General features: G+C 40.0%; 1 protein-coding gene across 1 annotated transcript in view; it reads right to left on the minus strand.

Annotated features, from left to right (window-relative positions):
* The window catches only part of chs1 (chitin synthase 1), a 47443-nt gene extending 33818 nt beyond the window's left edge, over positions 1-13625 (minus strand). Inside the window, exons 1-3 of the mRNA XM_049562502.1 lie at positions 13615-13625; positions 13458-13511; positions 13113-13211 (exon numbers count right to left, since the gene is read on the minus strand). Coding sequence (XP_049418459.1) covers positions 13113-13211; positions 13458-13511; positions 13615-13625 — 164 coding nt within the window. The remainder of the gene's footprint in view (positions 1-13112; positions 13212-13457; positions 13512-13614) is intronic.
* Between the last annotated feature and the right edge of the window lie 594 nt (positions 13626-14219).

Consider the following 14219-nt stretch of genomic DNA (forward strand, 5'->3'; position numbering starts at 1 on the left):
TTGACAGTCCTGCTCCATGATCTGTGAAATGTTGTTCACATCACAATGGTAATGTCACCGAGGGCATTGTTACTGCTGTTCACAGCTGATGCCTCTCAGATCTACAGAAAGGTCAGTTGCGACGTACCCATCCCTGGCTCTGACATGGACACACTGAAATGTTCAATGCTGAACTATAATTAGCAGCCATATGGGCTGTGTGTTGAGAATAATGACCTGTTGTAGATCCACATGGAGAGGCTACTGTATGTTGTCTCTCACTATTTATCGGCTGTTCAGAGCCTGTAAAATGGCAAGGGAGGAGTGAAGTCATGAATGAAATGTTGAATTAATCTTCCTAGATTGCCCAGGAATATCTTGTGGGAACTACTGTCGTCTACATTACCCCAAAGATATGATACTTTAATTGATTTTAAATTTTAATTGTGAATCAAGAGGCTCCCTGTAATGTAAAAGGCTTTATTGTACTGCCAGTGTCATGGCCCATTCTGCAGCTGTATACAGCTATGAGCTCTTAGCTCATTGTTTCTTGCGTGTATTGTTTAGCCTCCCTTATATAAGACTGTGTGCAGCTCAGAAGCTCACACTAGTTGATCGTACAATACCTGTCGAGAGTGAAATGTTGGAGAGCTGCAGTAAATGAGGAGCTGGTAAAAAAAGTTACACGTCCAACAAGCCCAGGGGACCCAGTACATATTCTTCTCAGCAGTCAGCCAGACAGAAGACCTCACTGGGATGTCCATGTTGCTGTGTTTCTTTTTTTAATTATTTTCATTAGGTTCCAGCCACAGTTCTATATATCTCCATTACAGGATATTTACAGAACCACTTTTTTCATCATTTAAACCACCTTGAACCAAACATAAAAACAGCAGGAGTAACAACCTCATTATCACAATAAATTAAACAAAACAAACAAAAACAAACAAACAAACACATCACCACCAACAAGACAATCACAGATGTATTACTTGGATATGCTACAGTCTGCTGTGTGTTATTAATCAAATGTAACCAAGTCCAATTCAGAGGGCTCCACTGTGTCCAAGACAGGTTGCCATAGTTTGATAAATCCCTCCATATTGTTGGTTTTTCCAGAGAGATAGTTCTCCTAGTTCTCCATACCTCCTTATACCAGTCTTACACAGCTGGGACATCCTCAGAGATCCAAAATTTGAGAATAGTCCTCCTTGTTAAGTGCAAGAGTATCCCAGTCAGTTTAGCATTACGGCTGTTTCTCGCATCGTCCACTTTGGCAGCTGGAATACAGTGAAGAGGTGATAGCCCCAAATCAAAACCTATCAAGGCAACCACTTCCCTTTTCACTTCTCCCCAAAATTTCCATATCTTTACACATTTCCAGAACATATGTGCATGTGTGCCAACTTCTGAGTTGCATTTAATAGATTTAGAAGAGCTCAGATCAATCCTGTCCCTCAATAATGGTGTACAATGAAGCCTGTGAATAATTTTAAATTGCATCTCTCTATCAGTATTACATCTCAAAATAGTATGTGTGTTTTCTATAACTGATGCACAAACATTTTCTTTTATTCGACATTCCATGTCAATCTGCCACTGCTTTTGAATGTGATCTGTAGTGTAATTAAGGTTTGAGCCAAAGGTTTTATTAACATAAGAAATAAATCTCTTTGGTTGGGGTTGTTTAAGAATGTCTCCCAAGAAAGATGTGTTGGGACATGTATGTTTTTTGGTAGGCTATATAATGTCTTATTTACAGATAGCGGAAAAAATGTGACTGTTGTAAAGAATATCTGCTCCTCAAACCCTCAAATGAGTCCATTGTTCTTCCTTCATAAAGTTTGACAAGCCTGTCCAGACCAGACCCTGAACACTACATCTTGACAAGAGGTGTTTCTTTTTTTGATGTGTAAGTAATATTAGGCAATAATTCGGTACATTATTGATAAGAACTTGATAAATGAACATAGCACGGCTTGTTGCTGTGAGTTTGTTTTGTACTCTACTTTCTTCCCTCTAGCAGTCAAAAATTATGGCTTTGAAACAACCATTGAAATGTAGTGGAGAAAAACATTTAGCTTCCAACTGTTTCAGCAGATACATTGAGACGCCAGAAAAGATTGCAGTGCCACTGAGCACGATGAATGTGAAAGGGAATATTGCTGATCGGTACATTAAAGACAGAATTTTGAAAATTATTATGCACAGCTAGAACTCCGTGCAGGCCTGAGGGCAGTGATCTGCACTGATTGTGCTGAAAGAATATATTAAGTTAGGAATCAATTAAGGTAAGGCCCCCTCCAGTCCGACACACACACAGACACACACACACACACACACACTGTTGATACATCTATTGGCCACCCCTGTGACTAACTTAGAAGGAAGTCACATAAATAAAACTATTTCTACAAACTGTGCTGCTAATTGCAAGGTCAAATTTGATATCCTTCTATATCGGGTTTGAACAAAAATAGTTGAAACTGTTTAAATCCTCTTTCTTCTGACCTTTTAGTTGATGTACACAGGTGTCACATTTAACTACCATCTCCTGCTGAAAATGGAACAATGTGCAGTTTGATGTCTGAGTTCTGCCAAAATAATTGCAGAGCAACTATATATAGACACAATACTATAGGACACAAAGGCGTCGTTCTCAGCAGAAACTGAGAAGAGGAAGAGTGCCATTAGGATAAATGTTCAGAAACATCACATTCATCAAAGTGTTTTAGAACTGCATTCTGCAAATGTGGCTGCATGTCATCTGAAACAAAATGAGGATCAGGACAGTCTGCTTTTTAAAGAAATGCTTTTGATCTGGCATGGCTTTACTTGACTTAAAATGACACTTGTTAGACTCCCAAATCCCAAATATAGGAGAGGATTTGGTCGACAGATTGACAGAATACAATTGACACAATCCTAATAATAGAATGGCATTGAAACGGTGCTGTAAAATCTTCATTACCTAACGCTGTTTTCTGTGTAATTTGAGGTTGCAGGCTGTGGAGTAAAATTAGATGAAGAATGATTTTTACGCCTCCACGCTGGCGGTAGCTGCGGTTGGAGGAATTATGTTTTTGTGTTGTCCGTCCATTTGTCTGTCCCATTCTTTCGAATGCGATATCTCAAGAATGCCTTGATGGAATTTCTTCAAAATTGACACAAACGTCCACTTGGACTCAACGACAAACTGATAAGACTTTGGTGGTCAAAAGTAAAAGATCACGGTCAGTGTGACCTGGTCTGTCACATGTGATATCTCAAGAGCACCTTGAGGGAATTTCTTCAAATTTGGCTCAAACTTCCACTTTGACTCAACGATGAAATGATTAGAATTTGGTGGTCAAAGCTCATGGTCACTGTGACCTTACGCTTGTCTCATTCTTGTAAGTGTGATATCTCAAGAAGGCCTTGAGGGAATTTCCTTGAAATTTTCCACAAACGTCCACTTGGACTCAAAAATGAACTGATCAGAGTTTGCTGGTCAAAGGTCAGGGTCACTGTGACATCATAAAGTTCAGCCAAAACACTTTTCTGGCCATTATTCCATGTCATAACTCGGGAAATAAATGGGAGACATTTGGTCAGATGCTGAACTTTTGACAGTAATCTTGGGAGTCTGTCTTAGAACTGTACTTATTGTATAGATCTTCTGTGCTGCGGGTTGAAGATGTGTGTGAAGCATCCATTTTTAGAATTTGTGGCTTCTTTGCAGCAACATCTATATTTTAAGCATGGCTAAATATGAGTCTAGCCAGATATGGATGTGAACTGTAACTGCAACTTGACTGGTTCACGAAGGCATACAACCGCGTGGCAGTAATTCTATTTTTTACAACAATCAGCACAACAATCTCAACCCGGTCCACAAGATGAGTCTGATGGAGGAAGTTTTAGGCATGCAGATGATGTACTGTGTATGTTTTGTATATATACAATACATCATATACTGTTTAAGTGTTCAAAATGCCATTTTAATCTCAAAAGAGATACTGTTACATAATAACATAAAGACAAACTGAAAGTTCGTCACATTGGCCATGCATGCTACACTCAGTGATGAGAAACAGAAACCCTGTACAATATAATACAATATACAGTATGTTACAAAGAGTAAAGCAATAAATTGTGAAGGTTAAAATTGTCAAGTTTAATCATGTTATTCAACTGAGTTCATTCTTGAGGCTGTAGTTTGTGACTGTTTTCTATAAGATTGATTAAAATGCTATTGTAACATTTGGTTTATTTTTGTGTGCATCATGTTGCCAGACAAAATATTTTATACACTTTTGAACAGTGCAGCGATCTCTCTGAAACTGAGTATGATAAGGTCGATAAATGTAAACTTTATTGCAGGTCTGCTATACTGGTCAGTAGTTCTACCAGTAACTGCAGAACTTTCTGTTCTATCTAAACACGTCAGCGCTGTGCCTCTGTAATTCACCTTGAAAATACAGACGGTTGAAGTTCTCTACTCAATGACACACTAGACAGTGTTTTTCTCTGTCTATTATCAGATTTCAAAGTCAAGAAAGTAAAGAGGAGTCCCAGAGAGACCATAAATCAGCTGTTAATAAAAAAATAGGCTCTTAACCAAAGCAGGAAACTGACCCTTTTATTCCCCAGCCACAGTGGCTGATGGCTCACAAATACCAGACACTATCAGACAGTCAGACTAAATTTTAGAAAAGATTAGCATCTGACTGTTTAGTAGTGATAAACAGAGACATGTTTAACTGACCATCTTGAATTGCTCTTGTACATTAATTAAAAAAAAATCCAAAATGATTTTTAACATGTGCTTTCACTTCCTCACTTCACGCTAAATTATATGGGCAACAAGGTCAGGTGGTACAGTGGGTTATTCAGTAATTACAGGTTTGGTAGTTCAATCACAGACTCCTGACTGCACATCGGAGTGTCCTTGAGCAAGACACTGTGCCCCAGTTGGCTCTAAATGAACAGGTCAATGGTATTATAATTTTTGTAAGGGAGACCCGCACTGCTGAGATTATGACTGAAATGAAAGTCCCACATTGGCTTTAGATTTTATGTGCAACTTGTCATTATTGACTTCAGACTTGCCTCAGACATTACTCAGACTTGATAGTCTGAAGAGTTCAAAGTCACTTGCAGCAAAACAGGGGCTAAGTTGTTTTCATTTTTAGCACGGGCCTCAAATGTACGACAGTAATTTATCAGAGCAATGTTAGGCAGAACAGGAAAAAAATACTGTGTAAAATACGCCAAGTAATTACATGACAATAGGTTACCAAAAAATGTGTAACAACCTGCCGTGTAAGGCCATGCAAAAATGGAAGAAACAGTGTTTTCAAAAATTAAACCAAGTAACTTATGAAACATTCATTCATTCATCTTCTAACCGCTTCATCCTCTTGAGGGTCGCGGGGGGGCTGGAGCCTATCCCAGCTACATCGGGCGAGACAGACAACCATTCACGCTCACATTCACACCTACGGACAATTTAGAGTCACCAATTAACCTAGTCCTCAATCTGCATGTCTTTGGACTGTGGGAGGAAGCCGGACTGCCCGGAAACTCCACACAGAAGGACTCCCATGCCCGGGATCGAACCGGCAACCCTCTTGCTGTGAGGCGAGAGTGTTAACCACCACATCACCGTGCCGCCCACTTATGAAACAAACTGAGATTAATTAAATACATAGCAAGTACAAACACACATGGAGAGTGGAGGTCAGTGGAATCAGTAGGGCATGGTGTATGAGTGTTGAAAGGTGCATCTAAACAAAGTATAAGGAACACCTGAAGAGAAACTAAAGCTGCATTTCCAAACAGGTGCCTGCAGGGAAGAAGAGAGGGAGACTGTTTGTAACAGCCAGGACTTTAAAGACTGGAAACAGTGGGCCCAGGTGTTCCCAGTTGGCACTGATGATCCCCCACCCCACCCACCTGGTACAGTATTTGAAAAACAGGTTGACAAAAGACAGATTGATAGTGAAGGGCAGGGGTTTTCACAGAGGACAGTTCAGTATTTTTAGCAGCCTTAACAATGCCTTTGCAATATTTTTCTGTATTGGTGTCAGCTGAGCTAATTAATTGAATTCAAACTGTGCCTCAGTATGTATGTAAACATGTATGTTCAATGCATTTTTTGTTCTTTAATGGATGGGATTTGTTGAAGTTGTGTCTCAGCTTAGAAGGCAGGACAGCTTTGTACCTGAGCATCGTGTTTGTGCCACACACCAACTGACCAACTTTGTTTCTGATATCTGTTTTCAATTTTCTATCATTTATCCAAACCACGGCCACTTCTGCATGACAAAAGTGGGCTGCCAGACGTCAAGGCCTGTGGATTGGCTGCCAGCTGACTGCTAGCCAGTGCTATTGAAAGAGGCTGCTGCTAGCTCGCTAGCTAGCCCACCCTGCGGTCCCTCTGCTTCACTCCCGGCCGCTGAAAGACTTCAAACCCGGTGAGTTTTTGCAAATCCAGTAGGAAGTGGTCCGGGATCAGATCCTCTACCCTGGGGTTTGCTCTGGCTGAATTTGAGGTGCTAGAGCCACTGAAGATCTGTACCTGCAAAAAATGACAGCTACAGTAGCTTAGAAAATAATGATAAGAGTAAAAGAAAACTTTGCTTTGCTTGTTGTGATTTTCAACCAGTTTTGTCACGTCTGCTTGGACAACCTGGGCAATGTGTGCAGATGAACGATGTTTGGCTTTCCTGTGTGCCACTACGGTGCCACCAGCTCCCTGCTCATCCGCCAACTTAAAACTGAGATGACAGAGCTGGGTTAAAATCAGCAGTTACTCTTTAACAGATAAAGTGATTAGAACTTAGCCAGTAAACACAAATAAAAAAGACAAGATACATAAAGAGGGTAGACAATGAAAATCAGCGTCCTGCCCTTAAAGGCCAAACACACCAAATGAACTCTAGAGAACTGGTGGTGATGAAAGCCCCTTGCTGTGTCGCCTTACATTGCCTGTGTCTCGGCCAAAAGCACATGATCACAGACTGCAAAGAAAGAAAGAAAGAAACAAAGAACAAAGCACATTTACCGTGCGCCAGTAAACAATAACACAAACCATCACAAAACCTTTCTGCTAAAGAGCTTAATGGATTAAGAAAAATAATCTTACCTATTCCAACAAGTTTGTTTTGACGGGCTGAGGAGGGGCAACAGTGTGGTACAATTAAAAAAAAATGATCGGCCGCTGCCATCACCTGATGACAGTGAACAAGTCGAATATCAGTGGATACTAATGTTCAGCCGATAAATAGGTGCATACCTACAACAAAAATTCTATCTTATTTAATGCCACCAACATTATAGCTCTGGAAGTACCTTTTTTCAGGGTCCCCACGTGTCCTGGAAAACCTAGAAAACAAGCTGACCAATTTTCCAGACATGGAAAGTTATTTCAACATTTTCCTAATTTCTTTTAGCTCAGAATAAACTGCTAGTCCATACATCAGAACCCCCCAAATCCGATAACACTGCCGATAACATTGAAAGAGCTGAGTCATGTCCAGGATCATATTAACATTCAAATGAAAGTTTATGGTTGAGAGTTTTTGGAATAGGCTGCTCTTGGTTATGATGTGGAAATGCTGTGAATCCCAAGTCACATGGAGGCACATGCAGGTTGGTATACAGATTAACTTTGCTTTCTTTACAACTACTTTTAACAGTTGAATAATATGAAATTGGTTAGCTTGAGATGGTTCAGTTGCTCAAGGTGACTTGCTTGCTAACTTGTTTTGCCTGAAAAAGTTTAAGGTTTGTGTTTCAACTCTACTATGTATTGGGTGTTGGATGTTTATGACTAGGAACCTGCAATAAATGCGGTAGATTACAGGGGGTGTGATTAGATTCCTCTTAATATTAATAGTCAAGGGGCTAAAGTATGATAAATGCGGGCTCTAGACTACTGGAGTTTTTAAATTCTCACCAATTTTCAAACTGTTTTGCATTACACACAAAAAGAAACTTGCAATGCATTGCAGTGAGACAAATAAAAGCAGAAGACTAAATGAGTCTGGATGAAAATGGTGGGGAGACAGTCAACATGAGTTGTGTGTTATCTAGTGAGAGGTAAGATTTTAACTGTCAGTTTTAATATCTGTTAACAGTAGTATGCTAGCTAATGTTTGCCTCAAAGGCTAGAATCTTTACTGCTGCTTGGCAAAACCGTCAGCCACACCATACAGCCGAAATCTTAACTATAAGCATCCAGATCTTAAATCTTAAATTATTAGACATGTTTGAAATTATTGAGGCGGCCCAGCTGAGCCAGTGAGCAGTTCAGGTGGCTTAGGACCGGATCTGTAACCCTTTCACATTATCAGATAATTTGGGCTAAACATTAGTACCAACCAAGGTCCCAGACCAGATTTCTCCTCCGATTGTTGTGAGGGGTGAATCGAGAATAAATCGACCCAAAACTCCTGTCGCCTGGCCATAGTCAGTGACAGTTAATCCTAACAAACTTGATTCTGTGTTTAAATCGTACATTTATGTACAGTGGAGGAAACAAGTGTTAAACAAATCAACATGTTTTTCATTCAACATATTTCCAAAACCACTATTCACATGAACTTTAGACATAGACTTTGGTAATAACTCAATAAAACTACACAGATAAAGAAATTGTGACATTCCAGTCCATAAAAGTTATGTGCAATGAAGAGGAATGACACAGGAAAAATATTGAACATGTTAACTGAAATTTACTTAATACTTGGAGAAGCCTTTGTTTGCATTGCCACCTTCAAGATGCTACCTTTATGAAGAAACAAATGTCTCACAGGGCTCAGGAGAGGTTTTGGCACTTTCTTTCACACAGACAATCTTTAAATCTTGAGGGTTCTAGGGAACCAGCTGGCTAATCTTGATCATCAGTTCCTTCCACAAATGATTAATTAGGTCAAAGTCTGGTGATTGACTAGGCCATTCCAACACCTTTATTGTCTTCCTCTGGCAGCCATCGATGGCACATCTTTAACAGAGAGGAATATATTAGTGTATGGCACGATCCCTGCCTGTCATATCAACTAGTGAGAACCCTGTTTTTAATTGATAAGGTTGCACCAGAAACAGCTCAAAAACTCTAAATCCAGAACTGCTCTATTGGAGCTGCTTTATGGCCATCAGTGGAAGAAGAAGTAACTGTGATGTGACCGTGCTCCTGTAAAAGGGCAAAATTGAATTGTGCCAAATCTTTTGTCAATATGTCACAGGTGTGTTTTTGGTCATGTATTTTACAACAGCTACAAGTGTGACACATGAACCATGCACTTTATAACAAAGGCCCTGCAAATGTCATATGGCGCTGTGTACACTTGATGAACTCTACTGATCAAGTCATGAACAAGCTCAGAGCGCTGCCCCGGTCTTTTTGTGTCTACTCTGAGTGTCATTTGCAATTCTATCAAGTCCCAAAGAGACGCATTCCACTTTCTGTTCACCTCAGGACAGAATCACATTAAAATATTGTTGGTGTCCTGCAGAGAGAGATGCTGGAGGTGGGGGTGTGCTGGTGTATGTGTGTGTGTAAGTGTGTAACAGCTGTAATGAAGAACAACAAGCCAGATGGCATCAGCTTCTTTGTTCTGCTTTGTTTTTGTGCTCACTCACCTAGGGTTTGTTTCCAGCATACATTTAAATAAAGTTGTATGTTCCTTTTGAGGAATGTAGATCACTCATATCATAGGACTTGTGATGTACGCAAGTAGGATATTCATGGTGCACATCCTGATCTAGTCAATCTTTTGCCTGGCATCTCCCTGTATTGCTATTTTTTCTTAATCTCTTTCTCCTCTCCTCTGTCTTTGTGACACAACAAAAACACAGCGAGGGTTTGGGTAAACTCATTTTCATTTCAGCCAACTCAGGAGGTGGGTACAACATAAAATCAAAAACAAAAAACAACCCTTTTCCCCACAAAGATGTCATTACTTTGATGTTGGGCAATTCAGATAAAGTCAGTCATAGCTGGTGTCTGAACATTTATTTTGAAAAATGTAATTTGAATTTAAAAACATTCTCAACAAGTGATGCAACAGATTAATAGGAGAAAGAGTGTGAGAGAGTGTTGTTGAAACAATAAGTAATCTCACTTTGGTGGTGAATTGTCTCCCACAAAACTCCCACTCTTGTATTCATTAAGAATTAAACATTAAGAGACTTCATGTAATGCATTATACAGGTTCATAGATCTTGATTTTAAGTAACATATAGAGGATTATCAGAGAAAATAAGTGTCACTTTTCACTGTTTCATTGAACTGTAAGTGAAGAGGTTCAGTCCTAACACATGTTGCATACAAACTCTCACCCCCAGTCTGGCTGTTGCCCACTGGCTCACATTGTCTCTGTTATTCCCCAACTTTTCAATGCTTTATTTGAAGTGATAGAGATACACAGTGAATTCTGTTTCCCTGTCCCTTTCTCCTTTTTTTCACCCTTACTTAATTCAGGATGTCTTTTTTTGAATTTCCATAAGCAGTCAAACAATGACTTAAGTCACTGCACCATCTTGCATTTGTGTAAAACATTGTAAGCAATGACTCTGGGTTGTAATTTTTCACCTTTCAGTGCCTGTTTTTGACTTTGTCTAGCTTTTGATTTACATTTGTTGATGCAGTTGCTCATCTGAGGAGCAGTAAACAAAGAGTTTTGTGTCTTGTCCTTTAAAGGTGCGATATGTAAGATATGCACAGAATTGTAATATAAAGCATTCAAAAAATGAACTTAAATTATCAGCAGAAGGTAATAGTAGTTTTGATGTGATGTCAAAGCCTTCTGTGTGTTGTGTTACAGATATCTGCTGAAATTAGTATGCTAACCAGCTAGCCCTGGCCTGTCCTGTCTTGTAATACCACTTATACCTTGAGAGGCAAAATTGAGTCACTGTAGCGCCCAGTCTGCCCTCAACATGAGAAGATGATGAAGTCAAGTCCGGTATTACTTTTTTGTTATTTTGAGATACCTGTGATTTCTCCCAACATAAGTTTTAGCACCTCATAATCTTCTTGTGTAATTAGAAAAGCCTTCCTTAGTCCCATCTTGTTTGTTCAGTGCAGTGTGTATGTGGTCAACCAAACAGTGTCTGCAGAAAGTAAAACAAAGCTTACAGTTGTTACAAGCATCGGCATGGCTGGCAGCCTGGTGGCATCAAGCCAAGTTCGCCAGGTGGTTCGCCAGCCCCATTTGCTCACCATGGCATGATCGAGAATATGTCCCAGTCAGAATATATGGGGTCTGAAATACATGTTACTGGCACGATTAGGTCAGCCACGTCAGACCAGTATACAGTCCAGCAAAGCCCAGCTAAGTTTGCCGGCTTACCATTCATCGCTCATTCAAGTCTGTGTTCTAGAATTTTTATCTCAGTCCAAGTGTTGGTCAAAGTCAAAATATATGTCCAAAATCCAGAATCCATAATGTGTTGTTTTTAGATAAAAACTGCCAAAACGCACAGACAGTGCAACAAATGACAACTCAAACTGTATTGAAAAAAACCCCCCAACTTTGTATACATACATTTGAAATATCTTTCAGTACACTAAGTCTACTATTAAAAAACATGTCTATTTTTACAGGCACCATAGTGAGTATGAATTACAATTTCAGTTAATGTACATTTTACTCACACGTATGACTGCATGTAAACATAAAGCCTTCACAGGATGAAGTAGTCAAGGAAGCAGTATTTATCCATCATCAGTGTTATACCAGTTTACTGTACAGGGTCAGGGCAACATGCATTGGGAAAGTGGCAGAGGACAGGTCACACATGTTGAGATGATAAACACAGTTCACCCACAGTAACCTGCATGTTTTTAGACTCTGGATAGTAACTAGACCACCCACAGGAGAACCCACGCAGAGAATATTGAAATTCATGAAAGAAAGGTCCCAGGACCCTCTTGCTGTGAGGTGACAGTGACAACCATTGAGCCACTGTGCTGCCCGGCAGCAATATTGGATTTAAAGGGAAAAAAAAACAGTTTTTTTTTTTTTTTTAGATTTCACTTGGGGCTTTCTTTGTTTTAGAAAACCAAACTTACTCAGCAGAGAATTAACAAAAGAAGGAATGAAGAACTGGAGGGCTGGATGATGGGTGGAGGGTGGACAGAAGCAGAGAGGGATAAAAAAAACTGTGCGGAAGGGAGGGGGATCGACTGACAGATGAGTGAGTGAGAGATGATGAGGCAAAGGGAGAGAGTAGAGTTGTGCCAGCAAACGGAAAATCAAATCGGGAAAATTAAAATGGAAGCAAGTATTGAAAGGATGAAGGGATAGAAAGGAGAATTAAGGGCAGGTGATAAGAAATGGACAAGAGGACTAATTGAAAGCAAGTGAGGGAGAAAAGTATGGGCTTGGGTTAGTGAAAAAAGGTGTTTGAGAGACAAAGAGAGACTGTGTGAGAGGGAGATAGGGTAGCAAAACAAATTAAGAGAGGAGGGGGAAAAGGAATGGGATGCTGAAAGAGTGACAGAATGAAAGAGTGAAATCAGATGGAAAGGCCTTTCTTGTTCATCCAGGCTGAAAGTTGAATCACAGTTACAAGCTTCTGGCTTCAGACAGCCATGTTTTGTATATGTGTGTGTGTGTTTTTCATTAGGCAGTGAAAAGGGAACAGAGGCATCGTACCATATGTCTGTATTGTTTTATCTTATACTTCACTGCAGTGCACCCAAATCCACGTTTCTTTGCCTATATATATGTTTATATTTGGGTAACCTGGATAGTGTGTGTAGGTAAATCTTGACTGACAGTTGCACCTAATAAACAGGTTTGGATAGAATATTTGTAAAGAAATCAGATCTGCACAACATGTCTTCCTTGTGAGAGTACAGCAGAACACACGGTCGCACTGCTACAGTCGTGGCATAATGAAATGTTGGGGAGGTTTGTGCTCTGTTGCAGCTTTAATTATTCGAGGACCTCTCTGTATTCACATAATTCATTTCTGACCACTTGCAGTCGCCTGATGTGGCGCTTGCATTTGCAAACGATCTCATCTGTCATAATGATTTTCACAGAAAAGCACAATGAGGTGTCAGTGAGTGATATATAGGATAGGGCACAAGTCCACCATACAAAGGCTGGCACTTGTGCCAGATACAGCCACCACACAATAGGGATTTGTAGTTGATGCTGAGGCAGGAGACCATGTGCTGTGCGAAGGCCCAGCTGTCCACTCCAAAGTACTGTTTCTTGAGCACAGCACAACATCTGTAAGGTGAGATTTATGAGGACAGGTTTCAGAGTTATGATCAGATTTATTTAGGCAATGAGAGCTCATAAAGAAACCAGATGGAAGAGATGGGAACCAGATTTAGATGTTTTTCAGCATAATAATATTCAAGTTTCTTTATTTAGTTGTATATGCTTAACAGCGAAAATTACACAGACTACAATTAGCACCCTACATTTTACCTGCAATTTTATCTGCAGTATATCCAAATTCATAACCATGACGTCTCACGAGCCTCTCCCTCCTTCACAGTTGCCAGCTGGTCGTCTTCTTCTTTGCTGCACAAATGAGGGAGCAGGCAAAAACAAAATCTGTGAGCTGCAATTTCACGTCAATGTACTAAAGAATATGGAAAATACTGTATATTTAAACACCCCTTACCATCTGTTCATGTTTGTGTCAAGGTCCTAGATAATCAAAATCAAAGTGAAGAATCTTGTAGTTAGTGATGTGAGGGCAAAACAAAAAAACTATAAACCAGTAGAGGTTGTTATCTATTATCCAGACCAATACACTTACACTACCCTTTTGAAATTTGACCATTGCGTAGTGTACTCCACCTCTAACAGTGAGAAGTCTCTCTACAACAGACTTCATCCCTGACTTTCTCTCATTCTTTCTCCAAGATAAAAGTCAGTATGAAGATGAATGATGTGATGAAGACGGAATGAAGATGACTGGTTGATGATAAAGATGACAGAAGGATGAAACATGGCTTGAGGGAAAGTTCAGTCAAGGACTTTTGTGATATTTTTGGGAAGCAAGGGCACAGGTGCAAAGTGCAGCCAACCGCAGAGATCACATAGGGCACTGCGTCTATGTCTGGTATTTCTCAGGCCAGAGGCATGTGGTTCACCTGTGATGCAGGTAGAAACTAACTGGGATTTTGAGGAATAACTTTGTCAGTAGTCGTGCTACTGTGGAGACTGGCAATAATCCATCTTGTCTTTAAAAGCAGTGGACTCCCCACAATGAGGTAGAGAGTA

This window comes from Epinephelus fuscoguttatus, linkage group LG2 (genome assembly GCF_011397635.1).
Source record: "Epinephelus fuscoguttatus linkage group LG2, E.fuscoguttatus.final_Chr_v1".
Classification (NCBI taxonomy): domain Eukaryota; kingdom Metazoa; phylum Chordata; class Actinopteri; order Perciformes; family Serranidae; genus Epinephelus; species Epinephelus fuscoguttatus.